At 37.8% G+C, this 21607-nt stretch overlaps 1 protein-coding gene across 6 annotated transcripts in view; it reads left to right on the top strand.

The window, feature by feature from the left end:
• LOC127442429 (receptor-type tyrosine-protein phosphatase F) overlaps positions 1-21607 on the top strand; it is a 301235-nt gene that overhangs the window by 209517 nt on the left and 70111 nt on the right. For 4 of the 6 annotated variants that reach the window (XM_051700458.1, XM_051700457.1, XM_051700461.1 and 1 more), the window contains 5 exons: positions 1675-1701; positions 8283-8400; positions 11855-12433; positions 14359-14456; positions 14901-15157. In XM_051700458.1, the coding sequence (XP_051556418.1) occupies positions 1675-1701; positions 8283-8400; positions 11855-12433; positions 14359-14456; positions 14901-15157 (1079 nt within the window). The remainder of the gene's footprint in view (positions 1-1674; positions 1702-8282; positions 8401-11854; positions 12434-14358; positions 14457-14900; positions 15158-21607) is intronic. The other 2 variants (XM_051700460.1, XM_051700462.1) reach the window with 1 other exon arrangement.

The following is a 21607-nucleotide window of genomic DNA, read 5'->3' as shown; positions in this document are numbered from 1 at the left end:
GTCAACTTCGGTTGAGTTGGCTCCATGCTGGCTTCTCGGTCAAGGGAAGATTTGATGCCTGTGTGTGCGGTTTTCTTTTTTTTTTTTTTTTTTTTTTTTTTTTTTTAGATGGTGGGAAACAGCACCGGTAAAGTTTGATGTCACTGAGCTGGCAGTGCAATAGGGGTAATGGGATTTCATGCTCAACACCACCAAGGGAGTTGCACCAAGAAATAGGTTTTCAATCCCGATGGGATCCACTTACAGTCCAAAAAAATTATTTTAATATACATCAATCCTGTATTTAAATGAAAAACTCAATGTTTCCTTGTTCTCTTGAGGAAAAGATGAAGAATTCCCTCTAGTGGATAGTTGTGTTGCTGAAAACCTGTTTAAAGGTGAAGTGTTTAATGTTTAGCAACAGTATTGCACAAATGATTTAAAACAGGTTTTCCAAACACTCCTCCTGTCTGCCATTGTTAAAAAAACAGATAGTTCTACCGCCAAACTCATGCCCTTGGTTGAGTCAGTGTTGCTGCGTTGTGCTGGTTAGGAGTCTCAAACACAAGGGGAATCAACCAACAAAGGCCTTACTTATAGGTGTCTTTTCCCGTGATAGCACATGTACATCACCCAGATGTTTATTTGATGTGTGTTTACATCTGGAAGACATTTTTTTTTTTTTTACATTGTTTGCTCATCTGCAATACTTCTGTAAGATGTTTCCTCTCGGATGTCAAAAGGACATTCAAGGGCTCCAGACTGGGACTACAATGCTCGCAAATGCGACAAAAAATAAATTACTGGCAACTACAACAATTTAAAATCTAGTCATCACTGGCGATAGTCGGAACACTTTGGGTGAGTTTATATGTGGTTTTGTCAGATATCATCAGATGAACTCATTGCGCGCATCAACAAACACAGCGCAAGCCATGAGCCGATTCATGAACAAATGACTCTTTTGAACTCCAAAAAATCATCTAAAAAAAGATTCACAAAGCGTAAGTCACTTTCTCAGCGGATCGTACAGTAAATCAGCCGTCTGTGAGTTAACAACTACTGGATTACAAGACACTTATAACAACTTATAAAAAAATGACATCACCTTTATAGAGATGCATGGTGTGGCATTTTCTCTGCAATACGAATAAGTGTCAATGTGATAAAATTATGACAAACTTGCTCAAAATAAATTCATGATATGTGTGTAACCAGGCAGTGCATCTGTGAAAAATATTACAAATATTTTTTGCATTGTACAATATTTCTGTCTGTATCTTATGTTGGGGTCACGTATTGGTTTTGTTATGAATGCAGCCCAGGTAAGTGTTGACGAATTGCTATTTTTCTATCCATGCTAAGACAAAAACATATCACCAGTTGCAAATTATGCAATGTTTGTAATCTCTTTGTCCCACAGAGCGGCAGACTGAAGTACTTTGCCTTTGTTAGCTGAATACAACTGGTCCTGATATTATACTGCACTGTGTAGAAATACTGTATGAAATATTGCCATCATCCTCTACTCTTCTCCTCTGTCTTTGTAGCTGAGCTACATTGCCGCATGTTACTGTTAACACTGTATGTTCATCTGTAGATGAGAGAAAAAAAGGTAGCCATGCTTTTTTTCTCCTCAGTAGTGCCATCTCTGATTCATTTTCCCCCTCTCATCTGTCATGTGTTTTCCATCAGTGGAAAATGGAAGAGTCCACGGAATATGTGAGTAACTCAAGTGTGAGCGGGTGGTTTGCGGCATTGGGCCTGCGGGTATGCTCTGCGTGTGTGTGTGTGTGTGTGTGCACCTCTTCATCTATCGCTTTTTCTTCTCTCGCTTGGCTTTTTGTTAATTGGAACTAACATTCTCCTTTGTTATTCCATGTAAGTAGGGATTAAAAGTTTGATTGAGCTTCTGTGCGCTTGATGTGAAGTTGGACCAAGCAGCTTGTAGAAAAGGGTCAAAATGGGGAAAAGAACACAACCAGCATCATAGTTGATTTTTTGGCACTTTTTGAGCATTGTTGCAAACCTATTTCAAACTCTCTCACACACAGTGAACAGAACAGAATAAATTGCGGCATTTTCAGCATTATACTGAAGGTCACCCACTAATGCACTGTATTTACTAATGGTAATGATGCAGCATGCTCTAAAGGTCTGGCTCCTGAGTTTACATTTCACTGACAGTGTAATGACTGCACTAATGACTTTTAGCATAGCAAATACCCTTTATTCAACACACACACACACACACACAACAAATGTGGAACACACAAATGAATCTTCTTCTCTAGAGCAATATTGCTGAATATTCCATGAAGAGCAGGTAAGTTTAGCATTTCCAAGATGCTTAACCTCCACTCATATCGAGTTAGAGAAGCACATGCAGAGGAGAATGTTTAGATAGATGGAAGAGCTTTGTATGGAAACTGAGATGAGGTACAGGCTAATTCCAGTTATTAATGGTGGAAGCTATAAGACACCAAGGGTAAATAAATAATTAAATTTATTAATACTAATAGTCACAATAAACAATTATTTCGCCAAGTAACATGAAATATTAATTTGAGATTAAATTATTTTTATGTGAGAAGAGGGCGATACAACTTAACACAGCTACACTAAAAAAAAAAATTACCCTGACAAAAATTTAAAAGTTTACATTTGTTTAAATTTGAAATTGTTTAAATTAGATTATATTTGCTAAGTATTCGATTAGTTCAATTGATGCCACCTCAAATTGAGTTTTTAAAAGTTCATACTCATTAATTTTATTTAAATACCTCACATTCTGAATTATATTCTGAATTCATCATATGTACACTATTTAAATATTACTCAGTTCAGTTTGATGGAAATTTGTCATTCAATGAAAATGTGTAAATCTTAAAAATTATTTATTTTTTATGTTTTCTTTTTTATTTGAGTGTATGTTGGAAATTGATTGCCTGGGAAAATGATCAGCTAGGCAGTTTAGCAGTCATTATACTAAATAATTTGACCCCAGAATGCTATGATTGACCAATCAAAATCAAGTATCCCATAGAGTTTTGTAATAAATTACATTAACTCAGTACATCCAAAAATAATTATCATTGCTGTTCAGTATGTTCAAAGCAAACCTATTTGTTTATCTGAAGACTAATAAGATCATTCTGTATTGTTAATTCTTTTAAATTTATAGTTGTATTTTTATAGTTGATTATTTGCTTTGATATTTGGATTTGTTTTTTTTTTTTTTTGCAAGTGCCAATTAATTGTTAAACAACTTGGAAAAGTATCAATCTGCTTGGCCCCTTTGTTGATGACTGAAGTGGGTTGGTGGTGGAAAGCTGTGGCTTTATGTGTGCTGTAATGTGTTGAAAACCAGTAAATCCTGGATGGAAATAGAAAGCTGCAAATAACAGTTTGCTTTCAACACCTCTTGTATTTGTATGTGTGGGCATGTGTGGTATGTGAGCATGCCTGTGTGTGTGTTTCTCTTTGTTCCAGAGTTTCCTCAAAAGATTCTTATATTTGCATGGAGAACCCACTGCAGTTCGAGGCCTCGCTTGCATTACTGTAGTACATCCTCTTACTTCAGAGATTCTAAGCATTAAAAAGTTCCAGAACTGGACGTACTTTACCGGTGTCGTTTTTCCACTTAGTGAAGCCTGACCCCATCTCTCAATACACCCATCCCTGTGCCAGCAGACTAGCAGCCATCTCTCTGGAGCCCTGCATTTAGAGACTGCACCTGCTCTGCTGCCACTGCATGCTGGCACGTGCCTGGAACACGTTCAGTTTGGGCCAATGTGCTGCTCCTTTCAGATCTCTCAATGTTTCTCTCCCATGATTCAGGGCTGTCTGTCTGGCATCCTGTCTGCATGCAGTAATAGGGAACTGAATTTCTGTAATATGGAATTCAGAAAAGAGTTTTACATGTGACCTGTTGACTTTGAGTTTACCTTGAGCTAGGGTTTTAAGGCTTTGCTTCGGGATCTAGTTACTGAAGATGTGTGGGTGAAGTTGTTTGCGTGCTAATCAGGGTCAGCCACAAATGTATTATCTTGTTTGATGTAGTTACCAACAGAGGCATTAACCTGTAACGAGGGTATTTCGGCACAAACTATGGATATCATAGTACATTTTCATAAGGGTGTGTTGTTGTGGTTTTTTTTTTTTTTTTTTTCAGTCATAGGCTCTGCTGTGTAAATTATTCCCATAAATAGTAACGAATTCCATCAAACACATAGCCATCTAGATAAACAACTTTCTCAGTGTCACTTATCTAAGAAAAGCACACAACATCTGTATTCTCACGAAACTATCCTCAGAACTCTTTATTAAAGAGACACCGAAATAGACATGCTTCATTACGCCATTTTTAGAACTTCTCTTTTCATCAAAAGTGAGAAACTCTTAATTCTTTTCACCTCAGGTTCTATTCAGAGGTAGCAGTAATGCATGATGGAATTCTCCTGCTCCATTCACTGAAGACATTGATTATGGCTTGACAGCAGTGAGCCTCGCTGGTGTCAGTGAGTGGCATCTGTGCACCTCTGTGTTATTTATTCTAGCAATCAGCCATCTTGAAAGTTGGCGACAGTTGCCAGCTCACTAATGAAGTGTGACTCTGTGCAGTGAATATAGGAAACACATACCCACTAACCCCACAGATTCCCCACCAATAATCTCACATTGTTCCATTAGCAAAAGAGAATGAAATTTAGCCTGAACATAATACCAAGTCCTTGTGTTCGGATATAACACCAAGGATGACCGATATTGATCGTTACTTTTATTATTTTATACAGTATGTTTTAAATCTATATTTTTTATCTGTTTTTTATTGCTTACACTAAAGCTGCAATCTAGACTCTAACATGCTAAACATCAAAACATTAAAATGTAATTATAAGTAAGGCTTAATGTACACACCCAAGTCTGATCAGCCTGTGGTGGGCCTGCCTCAGTAGAGGGTGTATTGTGAGTAAAAGGCACCCAAGGACGCTGAATTACACAACTGAAGATGTGTCCCAAATAACGTCCTTTAAATTTCCGCTAGTCCTGCTAACTAATCTAACATGCTAAGCATCAAAACATTAAAATATAATTATAAGTAAGGCATAATGTACCGTTAGCCAGTCATAGTCGCAAAATAAACCCAGACACGGAGGAGACTTGTATCACACTAAAGGGGTTTATTTTGCGAGAATGACCAGCTAACAGTTAATTTTCTCATGTATTACATGGCTGCTTGCCAAATAAATAAATAAATGGACATGAAATATTGATTTAAAGCTGGAGTGTGTAACTTTTTAAAATACTTTCTCATATCCCAGATTAATATGCTTATACAACTAAGTAAGCCATTCATAGGTTAATTTTCTCGAAAACACTTGTCTCTCTGTGGCACTATAAAAATTCCTTTGTTTGTTTTGAATGACCCACTTAGACCCCACCCGACAAAATTACTCAACCAATGGCGTGAGTTGGGGGCAGGACTATCTTACTATTTGAACAACAGCAGGCATATTCAGAAAGCTATTTTGAAAAAATTATTTTTGCAATTCCGCTCGTTGGCGCTAGTGTCGCTGAAATTACTTACATCAGCTTTAAGTTCACAATCACAATATTATGCATTAAGAAAAATACCACAGTTAAGTGAGATACATGAAAGTGGTACAGTTATGTAGGAAATCAGTTGCCTAGGACAACGTTCAGTAATACAGTTTAGTGATCTTTATTCAAGAAAATTTGAATGCAGAATGTCTTATATTATCTGCTTCCAGTATCTGCCTAAAAAGTCAGTGTTGATCATTTGAGTAATAATTGATGACGGGCCATTGAACTATTAAAAAATAATGCACAACTGAGGTACCCTAGGTAAGAGTGCGGTCATGTCACGAAGTGGAGAAAATGTTTGTCATTTTTATCCGATTTCCATAGCCAGTGTCTTTGTTTTATTTGGCTAAATTGCTATGGTATGCTGTACGGTAAAGTTATATGAAAAGTTATCAACACCCTAGAACGTCTGTCAACCAATCAGAATCGAGCATTCAACAGCGCTGTTGTATAAACATAATTATATAAATAATATTGCTACCTATATATTCATTTGTACATCCCTAAATAACACTGATACATGAACATTGATAATACATGTTCCCTTGACTCCCTATGGATTCTGTTTGGTAGTTAGTGCAAGTTAAAGCAAACCTTTTTGTCTTTGAGTGGCTTAATGTTAAACACATTGCTGATAAAAAAAATAAAATAAATAAAGATCTTGATCTAGTGTATTAATCACGGAATCGTTTCTACTCTCCTATTTAGTTATGCTTCTGTTCTCTGGAAATGCAAGTTCCCTTGTAGAATTTCCAAAAATTTATAAGAGCACTTTTTAAGATGGAGAAAATGAGACGAAAATGCAATTGCTGCTTCTATAAAAAGTGATTTTGTGTGATTAAAGTAATGAATAAATGCTCAAACTTAAAAGGTCATTGAATTTTTATACAATCATTTACATTTTATCTCGTGTTCTGCCTCTTTAGGGCTTTTGCGGGTGAGAAAACCAAACCAAGCAATCTTTTTTTAAAAAGAGAAAGTTGTGAAACAGGTTGGTAGATAATATAATTAAAATGTTGAGACTTAATTATGGAAAAAAGGCAGTTAAGACATTCTAATATGGCTAATGAGACGCTATTTAAAATGCTGTTTTAAAGGACTTCATTTACGTGATGTGTGGGCACATATATAATGTAGGAGTTTGGGGGGGTTTTGTATGTGTGGTGGGGGAACATATGTTATATTATAACCTTGGTTTGTTTTTGTGTTTGTGTTGCTAAATACAGTACATACACTTTAATTATTGTACGAGTTTGGTTTCTTACCATGTGAGGCTACAGTTGCTTGTGTGTTAGGATTTTCAGTGTGGTTTGTGCAGGTACACTAAGAAGAGATTACCTGTGTAACTATAGGCTTTGCAAACATTATTCCCTGTTAGACGTTTCTTTTGTAAAAATGAGTTTGATATTCTTACGGCTTATTCATTTTGAAAGGGGAATGAATAGCAGTGGATTAATAAAACTCAGTTTTAGTATTTTAATTTAGATTAATGAATTAATTCAGGTTGTATGCATTTCTGTGTGTGTGGCCCGGTACCTGATTGATTTAAAAGTGATTTAGAGAAATGTGTTTTAGTGCTTCAAAGCCATGTTAATACACTTAAGTTCTGGCATATTGAGTGGACAGTGAATCATTCGATCATATGGATTATTTCAAACACTATGATACTAGTCATTAAAAGTAGTATATCTTAACCCTAATTAAGAGATTGTTTGTCTGTGTGTGTGTGTGTGCTTGTGTGCTTGCATACACGTGCTTGTGTGCTTGCGTACACGTGCTTGTGTGTGCTGTTTTAAAGGTTCTTTCAGTTTCATTCTTTTGTTTGTGTAGAGTTTTGTTCAGATACTCACACAGGTTGCTTTTTGATGGCTACCAGGTGTGTCAGTGTTGTGCTTTGCACCAGTTAGGCTAATTAATGCACACATCCTTCCTAAAAAGACCAGCTTAGACAAGTATTCATTTCCATGCTGGTTTGGTGCTGGTCTAGCTGGTGGACAAGACTACTTGCTCACCAGAAAAGCACTTTAAAAGCACTTTCTAAAGACGCTGGTTGACCTTGCTGGTTAAGCTAGTTAAACAGCTTGGTGGGAACACCAGCCTCCTAAACATAACATACTGTATGCTGGTCTTTTCAGTATAGGGATTTCCTGATGCAAATGTTGGTAAAGTGGTTCTTGAAAGACAGCTCTCAGTTTCAGTTTTCATATGTAACATTTTAGGAGTACCTTTGAAACTCTGTTCCAAAACTTTCTTGGAAAAAAGTGTTTGTCCAAGACATCACAACAAACTCGAATATAAAAACAGAAAAGAGGATAGCTAGCCTGCCATAAGATTATTGGCTAGGTTCCTCTGTGTCCTTGTAAAACTGGTGTAAAGCAATAACATTGACACAAATGGTACAGCTGATTTGGTTCCTCTCAGTTTGGCTTGGAAGAGTTCCTTGTAGAAGAAGGAGCTTTTCAAAGCTTTCTGAAGTTCAAGTTTCTAGCACTGGATAAACATTGAATCTGCATTGTAAAATGAAAAGTGTGCCATGTGGTTTTAAAACAGGGAGGGTGGAAAAGGTTAAGTGTTGGTGAGTGTGATTTGTTGAAGGTTACGGTATATATTCAGTGTATGCCAGTGGGATGGCACAAGGGCGTCTCTAGTTAGGGCTGTTTTTACATCTTCGGGATCATTCTGTTTCCGTTTAACAGGAGGCCGTCATCACCGGACTTATCTACGAGACCTCTTACTCTGTTACCGTGGCAGCGTATACAACCAAGGGTGATGGAGCACGCAGCAAAGCCAAAGTCATCACCACCACTGGAGCAGGTATGTATTCATCCACACAGGCAATATGAAAGCAATAATGACTTTATTTACTTTCTTAATGCATGTTCCTGGGCTCATAGAGCACAACAGTCTTGTTCCTGAAGTAAAAATCCCATTAATGTTTTCCACAGGAGAATTGATTTTAAACTATAGCTTATAAACCTTTAAAGACAGACCTACCGTGAGCTTCGTGGTTGTTAATTGGTGGTAAATGCTTCAACTGAAGCCACCAATCCACGTAATTTCAACTTAGTTTTTAAGTAATCATGTTTAATAGTTGAGTACCTGGTGAAGAACTACATGATCCATGATCCTGAATATAATGATCCCCTAATCAGAGAGTCGTGTCAAACAAACCGCAACAAAAGAGCTCTGCAGCGAACGGCGAATGACGCAATGTTGTCTCCCTGTACTCTCAAACTACTTGTCTTTTTTTTTTAATATTTTGCAGAAGGCTTAATTATTTTTTTTAATATACTCAACAATGTTAAATCAAGTTTTATATTTTCCATTGTTTTTATTTTGATCATGTCATTCACAATGCTTCATGGGATTGTAGTTAATTTCCTATTGAAAACATTAAAGTCCCAGTGAAGTATTTCCTACTGAAACATGAAGTTGTGGCAGCTAGTGCCTTTTTCTTTTTAAATAGCCAATAGCCTTAAGTTAACAACGTATGCCTGGCAAAGCCACAAACACACACATACTCATGCTGCATCTTATGCCAGAGCCAGTGTTCAGCCGGGGAAACTGAGAAGCGATCTCAATACGGAATCTGAACGCTTTTCCACTGACTTGAGAATCAAACAATGATTTAACTGACCACGTTACTACATAACCAGACCACAAACAAGCACAGCACATCACAATCTTTGCTTACGACAATGTCAGTATGCAAGTCAATGCAGATGAATGAGAAACAAGCAAGTAAAAGATCACAATATATGAATGTTTTGAATCACAATAAACAAACATAAAGAATAAAGAACACTTACTCGTGCTGTACATCCGAAGAACCTTCGAAAAATTGCAGCATTAAACATATGAATAAACTCCAGCAACTTTCCTCGCATGCAGCTCCCACATTGGTGCTTTCTATTCAGAAATGATCAGCCCTGTGCCCTATTCCCTTTGAAGAAAATTACCATCCACTATGAGAGCTTCAGAGGGATAAAAGTTGATGACGATCATTCATAACTCACTATTTAAGTGATTCTTATTAGAATTTCTGTTTGGAACGACACTACAGCATGGATTGTGCTCCCTTCGAAGTGCCCTACAAAGGCATCATCAGAGCAATTGAGAACACTGCCATATGCGCTGAGCAGATGTAGGGGCATGATGTGTTTTTGTTCTAGAAAGTATTTGATTGGACAGCATTTCTAAAGCTATATTGTTTTGCCTGGGTTTTCTTTTTTTTTTCTCTCTCTCTCTCTCTCTGAAAAAGAGACTGCAGATTTTAAATGCTTATATCTTCTGAAAACTAGTTTTGTCAACATTTTGAAATACACTAGCATGCAGATGAACTTAAAGCTAATAGATATGGACTAAAAGCAGCAAAAGTTTCATTTTGATTTCACTGGGTCTTTAATGGGGAAAAAAGCTTCCGGATCCAAGGTGGCTGAAAAAGTGGGCGGGCACTCTTGCACTATATTGTGCCCGATTCATCCGTGCACGTTATTCAAACAGAAAGAACATTTTGTCTCCATAATCTTTTACCCAAAATGTAATAACTTGCACCACCTCTGAAACCACTTTCTATTTTGGTTGACGTCACAAAGCCCTCTTATTTTTCAATCCCTCCTCTCCAACCACCTGTCATATACACTCACTGGCCACTTTATTAAGTACACCTGTACATCTACATATTTATGTGATTATCTAATCAGCCAGTCCTGTGGCAGCAGTGTAATGTATAAAATCTTGCAGATATGGGTCAGGACCTTCAGTTAATATTCACATCAACCATCAGAATGGGGGGGGGAAAAAATCACTGATCTCAGTGATTTCGACCATGGCATGATTGTTGGTGTCAGACAAGCTAGTTTGAGTATTTCTGTAACTGCTGATCTCCTGGGATTTTCATGCACAACAGTCTCCAGAGTTTACTCAGAATGGTGCCAAAAACAAAACATCCAGTGAGCGGCAGTTCTGCAGACGGAAACGCCATGTTGATGAGAGAGGTCTGGTTCAAGCTGACTGAAAGGCTACGGTAACTCAGATAACCACTCTGTACAATTGTAGTGAGCAGACTAGCATCTCAGAATGCACAACATGTTGAACCTTGAGGCGGATGAGCTTCAACAGCAGAAGACCATGTTGGGTTCCACTTCTGTCAGCCAAGAACAGAAAACTGAGGCTGCAGTGGGCCTACCATTTGTGCACCTCAGCAGAAATCCAGATTTGTCAGACCAGGTGATGTTTTTCCAATCGTCTACTGTACAGTTTTGGTGAGCCTGTGCCCACTGCAGCCTCAGTTTCTTGTTCTAAGCTGACAGTAGTGGTACCCGGAAGGATCTTCTGCTGCTGTAGCTCATCTGCCTCAATGTTCGACATGTTGTATGTTAAGAAATGCTTTTCTGCATAGCACTGTTGTAATGCGTGCTTATTTGGGTTACTATCACCTTCCTGTCAGCTTGGACCAGTCTGGCCATTCTCCTCTGACCTCTGTCATTAACAAGCCATTTTCATCCACAGAACTGCCACTCATTGGATTATTTTTTTGTTTGTTTATCGCACCATTCTCTTTACACTCTAGAGACTGTTGTGCGTGAAAATCCCAGGAGATCAGCAGTTACAGAAATAGTCAAACCAGCCTGTCTGGCACCAACAATCATGCCATGGTCTAAATCACTGAGATCAGATCGTTTTTCCCCATTCTGATGGTTGATGTGAACATTAACTGAAGCTCCTGACCCATATCTGCATGATTTTATACATTACACTGCTGCCACACGATTGGCTGATTAGATAATCGCATGAATAAGTAGATGTTCAGGTGTTGGCCGGTGAGGGTTCATTGACAATGCAATAAATTCCCAATGGATAAAATCAAGTCCCTGTCCTACATTTATTTTTTCTCATTTGAATATCCTGTTGGAAATGAGTCACTTTACGGAAGTAAAGTGAAGTGGATTTACACATACCTTCTCTCAGATGGTTAAATAAACGGAAAGGTCAAATTTTTACTCATACCAGAAAAATCCTGTATTTTCCTTAGAACCACATACCATATAGGAGTCATCTCTCTTAGTGTTATTTACCAGAATAAGAGGATGCTTTTTGACATTTAGAAAGTTCAGGAGGATATTGCTTGTAATTTAAAGAAAAATAATAGTTGAGATCAGGTATAAAGGTAAACCTACTTTTCAGGCCAGTTGTTTGATGTCTAATGGTGGTGTGTGCTATAAGAGGTCCTGCAAAATAACCTTCTTTTCCACTGTGCCCCCTACAGTGCCTGGCATGCCCACCATGATCATCAGCACCACCATTGGCAACACAGCTCTGATCCAGTGGCAGCCTCCTAAGGAGATGGTGGGTGAGTTGATTGGCTACCGACTACGGTACAAGCGTCTGGAAGAAGAGACTTATGAAGTCCGTGAGTTTGCAAGTTCAGATGACCACCACACTGCCACAGACCTGCACAAGGGCGCCACCTACAGCTTTCACCTGAGCGCCAGGAACAGGGCGGGTGTCGGAGAAGAGTACATCAAAGAGATCAGCACTCCAGAGGATGTGCCCAGCGGGTTCCCGCTCAATCTGCGTGTCGTGGGCCTGACCACCTCCACCACCCGTCTGGCCTGGGACCCCCCTGCCATGTCTGAGCGAAACGGCCGAATCACGCAGTACGTAGTTGTGTACCGTGACATCAACAGCAAGCAGCACAGCACCAACCATACCTCTGACACCCAGATGACCATCCAGGGGCTTCGGCCAGACACCACCTATGATATCCGTGTACAAGCCTTCACCAGCAAGGGAGGAGGTCCCATTAGCCCCAGCATCCAGAGCAGGACCATGTCTACATCACCTGGTTAGTGTTTAGACTGCTTGGCTTACTGCCAAAAATGGCACATTGTTATTATATTGCATTGTTTTAAGCAATTACAATTTTTCAGTTAAGCTAAAAAGAATATTTGCCAATGGGATAAGAAATATACAATTAAAACAAGATCTATTTTTCTGAAAACATGTCTTATTGTACTGCACAATTTTGTTTCTCAAGTAAATTTACCTAAATGTATCTTTAAGGATGTCTAGATATTCTTACTGGAAAACAAGTCAAATTGATTTAAAAAAAAAAAAAAAAAAAAATTTTTTTTGCCGTATACTACATTTTTTTAAACACATACAGAAATCCCACTTTTATCCCTCTGTGTAGAGCATGGTGTTATTTATTATTGTCATTTGAAGTTAGCCCACACACATAATATAAATGCACCTTATAGCACAATTTTTAGCATATACTGCACACACATACACACTGATGTTCCACAAAACGCCACCTGTGTTTTTTCCACATGAACTTGTCCACTTCCATTACAACACATTTAGAATTTGAAATTTCTGCCCTCTGTTTAGTCACAGCAGTTGTGGTCACAGACAAATCACCAAATAAACAATACATTTTATGTAGCAGCATAAAACACTTGACATGCCGCAACCAATTTTCCACACTCATATTAACACCATGATAAATGTGCTTTCTTACAATGCAATATTAAAAATCCAATTATTCTCACATTTGGGGTCATTTTAAGGCAAACAGAGAAATCTTCCAATTGAAGTTTACTTGATATTCAAACATTCAAGTGGGCTTGAAAGCTGTCCTTTTGGTTTAGAACAGCTTCTCAGCAGGGTTTCTAGAGTTTTGAGGTTTCCTTTCAGTAGAGGAGGTGCAGAAAGTAGGGCATTTACCATTTTTGGAATCATTAGAATTTAAAGGGTCTGTTTTGAGCTGCATCAATAATGGCAGATACTTGCCAGTTTAAAAAATAAAAAATAAAATACAGATGTATTGATTTCTCTATTTAAAAAGAATATGAAATATTTTATTGTGAAATAAACATTTAGGGGCAGATTCACTGAGAATGAATTTGCCCACTAAAAGCGACATTTTTTTTGCACACGCTAACTGCGCTTGTTTAGCACCCGATTCACTACTGGAATTATGCAGATCAGGCAACGGTGCAAACGCACCCAAAAATCACTGCTGAATGCAATTTGTGTGGGCAATTCTGATTTTGCGGTCCGATTCTGAGCGTAATATTGCAGAGGATGCCGCAGACCACCGTATTTGACCAACCCTGATGGGACTGAACAGCATCACTTTGATCCAGACACCTTGATTATCTCTTAAACATGCAGAATGTGCTCTTGACGACCCCACTCATCTGGATATACCATATGGTTATAATGCTCTTCAACATTATTTGATGAGTATTTGATTAATTACTGCTGAAATGATCAGTTGAAAATGTTCACAAAAATCTCTTTTAAATAAAATTCATTTTACTTCCTATTTTCGTTTGGCGGTAATAGCACAATGTAAATTGCGCAGGGCAAATTGCACGTAGTTTTATGAATGAAGCGCAGTCTTTAATGAGCCTAATTTACATAGAAATTAGCCGTGTTTGCGTGGAAAGGAATGACTGTGTCTTCATTTAAATATTGAAGACGCAGTGCAATTTCAGCGCTGATTACGCCCGCTAAACATGACTGCGAGTGTTAGTGAATAAGACTCAGGTATTTACACTGAAATACCATGCACAAAAGTGCCGCAACTGTTTAGTGAATCTGACACATAATGTAGTATCAGCGAAGTTCAAATAATTACAACAGGAAGTCATATCTTCAGTAAACAATCTGTTTATATTTCATTGTATTAGCTCTGTTAGTTTAATTTAATATATGCATAATTCAAACACAGAGTTCTGTATAAATATGTTTGTCCAATAGCATTTGCCACAAGTTTTGGTGTTAAAGCTGTGATGAAAACGTCAGTCCTTCTCACCTGGGAGGTTCCAGAAAACTACAAATCCCAAGTGCCTTTTAAGGTGAGACCTCCCTAATGTACATCCACACTTAAACTGGGCTAATTTAGAGATGCTACACATATTAAAAGGTATAAATCTCAAACAGTTTGGGAGGCAGATGTATAATCCTCTAATTCTAGAATCTAATTCTATTACGCATGTTTAGACTTCAACAGCTGTAAACTTGACAGAATATGTGTGTGTGTGTGTGTGTGTGTGTGTGGCTTCTGTGCATGCTGTCTACTAGTATAAAACCGTAACAGTAATGTCCTTATGGGCCAAACCCCAAAAACAGCACACCTTTCCATCCCTACAAGCCATGGCCTGTTTATGCTATCAGACTCTCTATGTGTGTTTGTTTAAATGAAACTGAATGAAAATTACTAACGAAGGTAGTCATTTTAACAGGACTGTTAGAATTGATGAGCTGTGCAACCCGTGAATGTGAACTTCCTCCTCCTGTAGATCCTGTATAACCAGCAGAGCGTGGAGGTGCAGGGCAACCTAAAGAGGAAGCTAATCACGAGACTGCAGCCGGATACGGATTACTCCTTCGTGCTGATGAGCCGAGGGAACAGTGCTGGCGGTCTGCAGCAGCAAGTCTCAATTCGCACAGCTCCAGACCTGTTAAAGACCAAACCAGCCCTGTACAAACCAGACCAGACCAGCACCGGTAAACTTGCCATCAACATGCCTAAGGTGCCCACAACAGCTCCCGTCAGGTCAGTACACCAGGAATCTGACAAGCAGAATCAGACAGTGGCATACCGCAAATCAGTTCATCTAGAAAAATGTTCAAAACAACGGGTCACACTTTTTATATTAGTTGTCTTTAACTACTATGTTGAACATTAAAATACATACAGTACAATGTATTTACCATGTAACTACATGTTGTTCTGCAAAATTCTCAAGATTCACATTTGCTGCTACTGAGGTTGAGGTACTTGTAGGTTTAGGACTAGGGGTAAGGTTGGGGTTAGGGTTTAGAGTTAGATTTTAGGTAAGGGTTGAGTTAGGTTTAGGGTTGGAGGTAAGGGTTAACAGTGTAACTACAGATGTAATTAAATTAAGGTTCTTTAAATGTAAGTACAATGCAACAACACGTATGTACTGTACATATTAAATACATTGTATCAAATGCTTAAGGACATAATAGTTAAAGATACCTAACATTTACTTGTGAAGCACAATGACATGAGATATTAAGTCTTGTTTTCAGGGAAATCAAACAAAAATATTTTCAGAGGGTATGCTTAAAAGAAAAAAAAAAACTATCAAGGTTTCCACTGTCAGGACTCCAGGACTGGGAAATGTCAAGGCAATTAACAAAATCGTAATAGTTGTGGAAATTTCTTTAGTGAATATAAATTATTCTTCTTGCGCTCTACTCTAAAATAAAATATGTATATGTATCACCTAAATGTGGCTTTTTGTAGACCTTGACCTTGTGTTGAGTAGAACTTACCCGCAAGCTATAATAATGTCTGATTTGTGAGCGAATCCTCCTTTTGAGTCGGTTCTTTTCAGTTAAGTTGTCGAAATGGTTCACAAATTGGTCTGAAATTTTGCAAGAATTCACAAACAACTCAGAAAATCATGGCAAAGTCATGGAAATTCATGGGTCCTAAAGGGTGGAAACCCTAAATATGCAAATAATTGTGTTGTTTTAAGCATACACCTCTATATTTTGTTAGAACAATACTTTGCCAGTTTAAGATAACAATTGAGAGAACTATTTGAGAGAATTATTTGCTAGTGGAGTAGGAAAAAAAACTTCAAAGGGAAAACATTAATTTTGTTGCCTCACCGGCAAATAGTCCAGGATTTCCACCCGTTTTTCCCCTTTTTTTTGTTTTTTTTTTCATGGCTTTTCAAGTAATTTGTGATTTCTGGAAAATGTTTTTTAAAAATCATCTTGATTCAGACTGATTCATTAATGAATCATTCTGCCATTTGTGAACCATTTGACCAATTAACTGAAAAAGAAAATTACTCCAAAGGATTCATTCACAAATCAGACATCACTATGGCTTGTAAGCAAATTCAGCTCTACACAAGCTCTAAGCAAGAGCAATATTAAGGTGTTGAAATATGTTATAGCAGAGTGAAACTATAAAAAGTTGTATTTACTATAGAAATTTCAATGAAAACTTTTTTTTTTCTTTCCCAATCCTTGAAAACACATTTTTAAATGTCCCTGTTGTTTCTAGGTTTGCCATGACCAAGGGACCCTGAGTTATTTTCATTTTTTAAGCATAAACCTTGCTAAATGTTGAAAACAACACTTTACATCTAGTGTCATTTTGCTTCACAATTAACTATATCTTGTTTTAAGGATGTTTTGATATTTGTACTGGACAACAAGACACACACATGGAGTATGAAAATTATTTTTTTGCAGTGTAGTTGAGATTTGAAGTAGAAAGAATGCACATTATCTGCTGTACTGTTCCATCGTTTCCTCTATGTAAACCTCATAAATCCATACGCATACAGTAAGGCTGCCCAAAATATTGCCTGCAGGCCTGTTCAGGTTAGTGACGCCATGCTTTTCCATTCTGCAATGTAGCTCACACACCATTACCATGCAATTATTCCCTCCCAACACTGAACACTCAAACAGAATCTACCCACCTCAGCAAACAACCTTCCTGCCAATGCTGCACATTCCAGCTGCTTTTTAAACCCATGCTAACGTCATCCTAATGTATTTCAGCTTTAAAATTGACCTTCTGAAGGAAAGTGCTGGATTTTTCAAACTACCAGAAGGTCCTTGTCAGTCTAAAGTAACATTGGCATGTTTTTACACTGGTCTGCATTGAGCTGTGTGCTAAAGGATAAGGCTTGAAGGAACGCTTTGAAATCAATAACGGGGAGTGTGCTACCAGACAGACTGTTCTCTGTCTTTGCTGAAGGGAAAGATATATCTGAAGCTCTTGGTTTAAGACCACTTAGAGTTCAGCCTGTTTATGACAGAGGATATGGACACATTGTGCTCCTAGAAAGCAGACATGCTAGTCTGTTTGTCATGTTCTTCTGCGACTGAGAGCCCATCATTACAGCAAAGTGCTCTTCACAAGAGCTCCTGGATTTGGTGGAGGCCCTTTGTTTATCGTACTGCTAAAAGGTGTCATAATAATTTATGCATGAGAAGGGGCTCTTATGTTTATATGCAATTATCAACACTTAATTTTTCATGAATGAAAAGGAAATGGAGGAAAAGAGGAGATTGTTTGTTTTTCCACTGAGAGAAATACAGGGGCCTGAAAAGTAATTTGGACACTTAAGCTGTACTGAAGAGTTTATAAATGTCTGTGCATTTTATAACAAAATTGCAACCTAAGATGCATTTATTTTAAAGAAATATAGCACAAACACACCTTTTTTTAAGCATAAAATTTCACAAAAAAAGTTTTAGGTTTCAAAAAGTAAAACAATAGCTATGTTGTTCAAGATTTAGACAAATATATTTGAACACTTTCTGATTGTCAAACTTTGTGCATCATTTTTGTGCAGATGTCACCATGACATTCAGACATTTTTAAGTGTTGCTTTAAGGGTTAGTTTACCCAGAAATGGAAATTCTGTCATCATTTACTAACCCTCATGTCATTCCGAACCCATACGACCTTCTTCCGTGTAATACAAGAGGAGAAATTCTAAAGAATGTGAAGAGGGTAAATGGTGGCTGAGCCTGTCAGTCCATAACATTCAACTCCTTTGTGTTCTGTGGAAGAAAGTAAGTTATACAGGTTTGGAACAACATGAGGTTGAGTAAATGATGATAGAATTTCCATTTTGGGTAAACTATAGCTTTAAAGGTGCACTCATTAATTTATTCCTCATTAACAAAAGTTTAACTCCTAAATACTTGAATTGTAATTTTGCAATATATGTAGGAAATCATGAGCACTCACATTAAAATGAAGACTCCAGTCATATTAATAACCTTATAAAAGCTGTTTTATTCTACATGGAGAGGGTTCACACATGGGGAATCACATGACCAGCCAAATACTACTTGCTTAATTTCAGTAACCGTCCTGTTATTTGACACTTTTACTCATTGATTAAAGTAATCATGGCTTACTGTGAATACTACATTTCTACAATGCCATCTGAAACTGAAAACTATTGATTTAAAATTACTGCATCCAAGCTGCTAGGTGTCAGTGCAAGTCCAAGATGACACAAAGACAAAGATTTACTGAGTGCACCTTTAAGTGTCCAAATGTTTTTTGGGGCCACTGAATGTTGCTTGTGAGTCATGCTTTTCCACAGCCAGTTATGTTCCCTGAAAAGAAATCAAACTAATTTGTGACTGAACCACAAAACCAGTGAATTTTTTCTCTGACTCCTTGGCCTTCGACAAAATCAGGGCTGGTGCTGTGTGGGAAAAAAAAAAAAAATCCTGCACACCTTGTTGCCAATCTCAGGAGAAGAACAGGGCTGTGCTCCAGAGTGCCGTTTTTGATTGGTAAAAAGATTACCAGAGTGTTGCAAACGAGAAAGTCTTGGAGAAGATTGGCATTTGGAGTGCCGCTGATTGATGTGGGATTTCTTGTAAGACACAGCACTTCGTTCTTCAGTAATGGTGGAGCTCTGAAGCACAGGGAGAAATGGAAGAGTTTTTCTTGGAGCTGATATTATATCGGATCAGACTCAAGACAAAATAAAGTCTCAGCCTTAGCCAAATTATTAGCATCCCTTTGCCACTCTCCTGAAGATACGCTTGTCCGTACCACCTAATGCTTGAAAGATTAAACTGATTATTCAAAACCAGTTGTGTTAAAATAATTAACTGAAGCTATTACCCGGAATACAAATCATCGTTTTTTTTACACTCACACTGAAATAGGCCATATTACACACTTCAGTTTTCCTCCAGCTGAAATCGACGACCTTTTCTGGTATATGTAGAGGCACTTTTTCCAAGGTGCAGTTGAGACAGGGTGGCCATACAGTTATTAATATAAAATGGTATACGAAAAAGTCTTAAATGTTGTTTGCAAAGGTCTTAAATTCGATGATGGAAAGATAGGACATTTATTAGGGCAGCTTCACACTGCTGAGTTTTCCCTGAAACAAAACATCACACTTCTAAGCCATCTCAGAATATTAAATATGGTATTAAAAAAAAAAAAAAAAACTGTTTTTACCTTTTTGTATAGCCCTTATCATTTTGATGTGGTTTTAAACCTCATAATTTAAAGGAAAGTTCTGGGTTCATTACAAGTCAATCTCAATGAACAGCATTTGTGGCATAATGTTGATTACCACAAGAATAATTTTGATTCGTCACTTGTTTAAATTTATTTATTTTTTGCAAAAATCGTTGTTACCGTAAGAAACTTAGACACTTATTAGTTTACTTAAATTGATAATTCTGTCATCATTTACTAACCTTTACTTGTATGACTTTTTTTATCCTGCCAAACACACACAAAGATATGTTGGAGATTTGAGGTGTTTTTTTTCTCCAATCAATGCAATGGGGTCCAACACTTTCAAGCCTTTGAAAGGACATAAATTAAGCATAAAGGGAATCTATACAACATTCAGTCATTTTCTGAAGGTATACAATTGATTTCGGGGTTTTGGTGCACCCGTTTGAAACATAAAAATATTTAGTGTTTCAAATTTAAAGCCACAAGACAAGTAAACATGATATTAGTGTGATAAAATCAGGGATTTACCGGTGTTACTGCGTTGAACAAATTATAGGTTTACCTGCGTTACGACGTCATAACAAAGTAGCAATTTTGGATATAACTTTAAACAGATGTGGTGAACAATCGGACCAGATGACATTCCAGGCGCCAGTTTATGGCAGAGCCCCTCCTTAACTGTCAAGGCAAAGAAGAGTGGCTCCATTTTGATTGGATCATGTCAGGACCAACACAAACAAATGCCAAGCACAGCCATCAGATTAGATGCTCGGACAACTACCAGATACTTCAGAAAGTAGGCCCCGGACCTTCCAACACGTTGGAAAAGACTTCTTATTGGTCCATGAGTGGTTTCTTAGCAACCTCTCAAACCACCCATCCTAAGGTTTGCCCTAAGACCAGAGGTGAGAAGGACCATAAAAAATCTTCAAGACCTCTCGAAGCACCATTAACTAACCATGTGGTAAAAGCTGAAACAATGAAGCCACATAGACAAGTCTTTACACACAAACTTTTACTCCTAACATGGACACCAACTGCAACACATCCATTCCATGTTTGTTCACAGAACTGTTTATGTAAATTGCAGTTGTTCAATTAGCACAGTAGTTCACACAACTGAACTGTGGTGGTATAAATTAATGCATGCATAATATTTAATCTTTCAATATCATGTTTGGTCTCTATATCTTCAGAAAAATGCCAAGAATATTTTTGAAGAGGTTTGGAAAAGGAACCATGCATAAATGAATCTTTAAAAACATTGTTTTAACAATGTACTTTAAAATATGCAAGTCTTCCACACAGAGAAGGGAGGGTGAGCCACATTGTGTGGGCCCCCTCCGATGTCAGCAGCCAATCATAACTCTGAAACAAGAAGCACCAAACTGAAATATCCTCCTCATCAGGAAGGTATAAAGTATCCTTACAATCAGCCACACCTTTGTTCTGAGTTCCCGGCTGTTCGAGTTCGGGAGCAGTAACAGAATAATAATCAACGTTCTGAGTTCCCGGCTGTTCGAGTTCGGGAGCAATAACAGAATAATAATCAACATTCTGAGTTCCCGGATGTTCAAGTATGGGAGCAATAACAGAATAATAATAAACATTATGAATCTCCGGCCTGAGTGATAGAATACAGAATATAAAACACCTTGGTCCTGAGTCCCTGTCCAGTGTATCGTTAACAGGATAAACTTCTATAACACTTCTCCATTCTGGTCTCAGTCTGTGAGAGGATAGTAGATCATCCAACATTTTTAGTCTTCATCCGAGAGACAGTAGAAGATTGATCAAGTACCAAGTCTCACTACAAGAGACTGTCGCAGTGGCAAGTTCAGTATCCCTATACCAGGGAGATAACTACACCGACAAGATTTAGCTCTGGTGAGCAAACCTTCTCTTCAAGTTTTGTTCATCTGCATGTTCCAGATAAAGAAACCTGTGCCGACCTAAGGGCTGTATATCTGCATGTTCCAGATTGCAAGAACCCTCTCGGTG

This window comes from Myxocyprinus asiaticus, chromosome 6, assembly GCF_019703515.2.
Source record: "Myxocyprinus asiaticus isolate MX2 ecotype Aquarium Trade chromosome 6, UBuf_Myxa_2, whole genome shotgun sequence".
Classification (NCBI taxonomy): domain Eukaryota; kingdom Metazoa; phylum Chordata; class Actinopteri; order Cypriniformes; family Catostomidae; genus Myxocyprinus; species Myxocyprinus asiaticus.
Note: the sequence above shows the minus strand (reverse complement) of the source record. Positions and strands in the feature narration are given on the sequence as shown.